General features: G+C 62.3%; 1 protein-coding gene and 1 long non-coding RNA gene across 2 annotated transcripts in view; one reads left to right on the forward strand and one right to left on the reverse strand.

The window, feature by feature from the left end:
* The window catches only part of TEAD3 (TEA domain transcription factor 3), a 15,446-nt gene that overhangs the window by 2,786 nt on the left and 9,607 nt on the right, over window positions 1–3,053 (forward strand). Inside the window, 1 exon segment of the mRNA XM_017727195.1 lies at window positions 728–981. Within this exon segment, the coding sequence (XP_017582684.1) occupies window positions 728–981 (254 nt within the window).
* The window catches only part of LOC108444924, a 12,669-nt gene that overhangs the window by 1,887 nt on the left and 7,729 nt on the right, over window positions 1–3,053 (reverse strand). The gene's annotated exons all lie outside the window — the stretch shown is intronic.

The raw sequence follows: 3,053 nt of genomic DNA on the forward strand, positions 1-3,053 counted from the left end.
CACCTCTACCTTCCGCCAAACATGTTATTGCAAAACACTGAAACGCTGCGCTGGGAGCTGGGCGAGAGCAGGAGGAAGAGGAGGAGGATTGAAGGCTCCCCAGCATCACCCACCAGCTGGGGAGGGTCCGGGGCCCCAGCTGAGCATCCTCAGGGTGGGGGGCCTCTCCTGGTACCCGGGGAAGGGCTGCTGGACGGCTCTGGCCACCTGGTTCCCATTAGTGGGGTCTGGCTTGGAGCCGCTCAGCATCTCCCTTCAAATCCCAGCTCTGAGTTTGCCAGGCATGGTGGAGCCGGGATTTTGGGGCCTAGGGGTGTTTTTTGGGCCAGCTTGCCCAAAGAGACTGCTGTTTGGCAGTGGCTACTGGTGCAGGGTCAGGGTTCACGGGCTGTGGGGCTGCTGCCATCCTGTCCCGAGGTGTCAGCCATAAACACCATGTGCTCAAGTTCCTTGTATGGATAATACAGTAGCTGGGGCAGTTTCCTTCCCAAGCTTTATTTGGGTGGACCTTGGGTGGTCACTTGTGACTTGGATTTGGGGGTACTCGTAGAAATCATGCTCTGCCCCCAAGGAAAGCCTGTTTGTGTGTCTGATGCCCTACAATGAGATGCTGCTCTGGGTGCAAGTGGGAACAGGGCCAGGAATAGACCTGGCCCCGTGCTGCCACTGCACCCATGCCCCCAGCAAGGGTTTCTGGGTCTGACAGGTGTCCCCTGTGTCCCAGCAGGTTGTCGCGTGTCCGTGGGGGCTCGGGGTCGGAGCCCAGAGCAGCCAGCACCATAGCGTCCAACAGCTGGAACGCCAGCGGCAGCCCCGGGGAGGGGCGGGAAGATGGCCAGGACGGCATGGACAAGAGTCTGGACAATGATGCCGAGGGTGTGTGGAGTCCAGACATCGAGCAGAGCTTCCAGGAGGCGCTGGCGATCTACCCACCCTGCGGCCGGCGGAAAATCATCCTCTCAGATGAGGGCAAGATGTACGGTGAGTGACGGGGCCGGGATGGAGGCACCGGGCACAGGCACCGTGCCACCGGCCAGGACGGGGAGCGAGGGCTGAAGTGAAACCTCCTGCCCCAAACCCACGCTGGGGCATCGCCCTCGAGCATCCCCCAACCCCGAAAGCAGCTGGCCCGGGTTCATCCCAGAGCTGGAGTGGGGAGGTGGCAGTGACCTTCGTCCCCTCCCTCTGCTCTGGCTCTCCCTCCCGCTCCCTCCCTCTCTCGGCCCTGCCGGACCGACTGGTTTGGTGAAGCCGTCGGGCAGGGAGCGGGCGCGGGCAGGGAGCGGGTGCGGGACTGCGGGGCCGGGGCAGCCCCAGCCCTCCTACTCCCCTGTGCCTCTGCATCCCTCCCCAAACCTTCCCCAACCGGACCTGGTGGCCAGAGCACCCTGTGGCAAGAGCCACCCACCCACCCTGAGCCACCTGTGCCCAGCTCAGTTTTTGGTGACTTCATTGGTGGCAGCAGGGCTGGTCAGCCCCGCTGGGGTGATGATTTTGGAGGTGTCAGCCTCAGTTTTGGTGTCTCTGAAAACTCCCTATCCCTGCCTGGGTAGGCACTGGTTCCTCGTCCCCTCCACGTCCCATGATGTCACCCCCAAGGGCCAGTGACTTCAAAGTCAGGAGCAGGCTACCATATTACCATCACCCCATGGTGATGACAGGACCAGGGCTGGCATCTCTATCCCCAGCCTCTAAAATACACCTGCCCAGGATGCTGCTGTCACAGCAATGGCTCACCCAGTGCCAGCAGAGAGGGACAACAGGGACAAGATTTTCTGGACAGCACCATGCCACTGTCCCTACACCCATGCCAGCTACCTGTGCCACCTCATTTGCCAGGGCCCCCAACCCACGGCATCGGGGCTGGTGGAGGAGCGGGGTGAGGGGGAGGCGGGGGAGCACAGGGCTTCCCAAGCGTGTGCATTTTTTGGATTTCTTCGGGAATAGCTGAAGTGCCGCCGGGAGCCTGGCCCTTCGAAGCACGCCCCAACCGGTTTTTCCAGCCTTTCAGAGACATCTGGCAGCTGCTTAAAGAGGCAGCAGCCCCTGCCGGCCGCCTTTCATCTCCCCCCACCTTCCCCAGCACCTCCCCACTGGGACCCCCAGGACCCCTGGCTGGCATTACCGAGCGTACCAGGGGCATTGGCAGCACAGGCAACGCCAGCATGCAGCACAATGGTGTGCCAGTGCCTCTGCTCTCCCTCACCACCCCTCTTTTTGGGGGTTCCACGGGTGCCCGTGGCCGTGCCAGCCCATGTCACACTGGTGCCAGCACTGCGGGGGTGGCAAAGCAGGTGGGAGCTGGGGAGGCAGGACCCAGCACAGGGCACACTGGGCCTTGCTACACTCGGCTGCTGGACGGGTTATTTTTAACCCAGCCTGTCCAACTGGTTCACGTGGTGGTGTCAGGGGAGAGGAATTTGGGGAATGTGGTAATTTGGAGGAGGACGTGCCCTCTCAGAGGGAATGGCATGGTCCAGATGAATCACAGGGAAAGGGACAAGGGGCAGGGCACGTGGGCACAGGGATGGCTGTGAGGGTGCAGCTTTGGACATGGTGAGGCAGGATGGGTGCAGGCGATGCTGCCCCTGGGTGCTGGGCATTAGGGCCGAGTCCAGGAAAGCACCCACATTTCTTTCCTGTATTTTTTTCCCCATATTTCTTCCCCACGGGCAGGGTACAGGGAAGAGAGGATGGGACTGAAGAGCAGGGCATGCGAAGGGGGATGGCGAAGGTGTACCCCCAAAGTGGGGCTCAGCAGCAGGGTCCCTCCTGCCAGCACCCTGCTGCTGGTGTCATCTCACCTGGGCTTAAAGGACACCCTTTAAGACCTGGCCCCTGCTAGGTGCTAATGAGGGAGCCAGCCCGGGGTGGGAGCCAGGAGGGGTGGGAGCTGTGCTCAGTGCTTCAGGGTGCCACCAGGGTGCCATGCTGGCTGTGCAAGGGGTACCCCCACTGTCACCCACCCACCAGCTCCTGCCTGGCGCGGGCACCCCCAAGGGGCAGCTGTCTCTGCGTGGCCCCTGGCCCTGTACGTCCCCATGTGTGTGTCA

Source organism: Corvus brachyrhynchos, unplaced genomic scaffold (genome assembly GCF_000691975.1).
Source record: "Corvus brachyrhynchos isolate BGI_N302 unplaced genomic scaffold, ASM69197v1 scaffold72, whole genome shotgun sequence".
Taxonomy (NCBI): Eukaryota; Metazoa; Chordata; class Aves; order Passeriformes; family Corvidae; genus Corvus; species Corvus brachyrhynchos.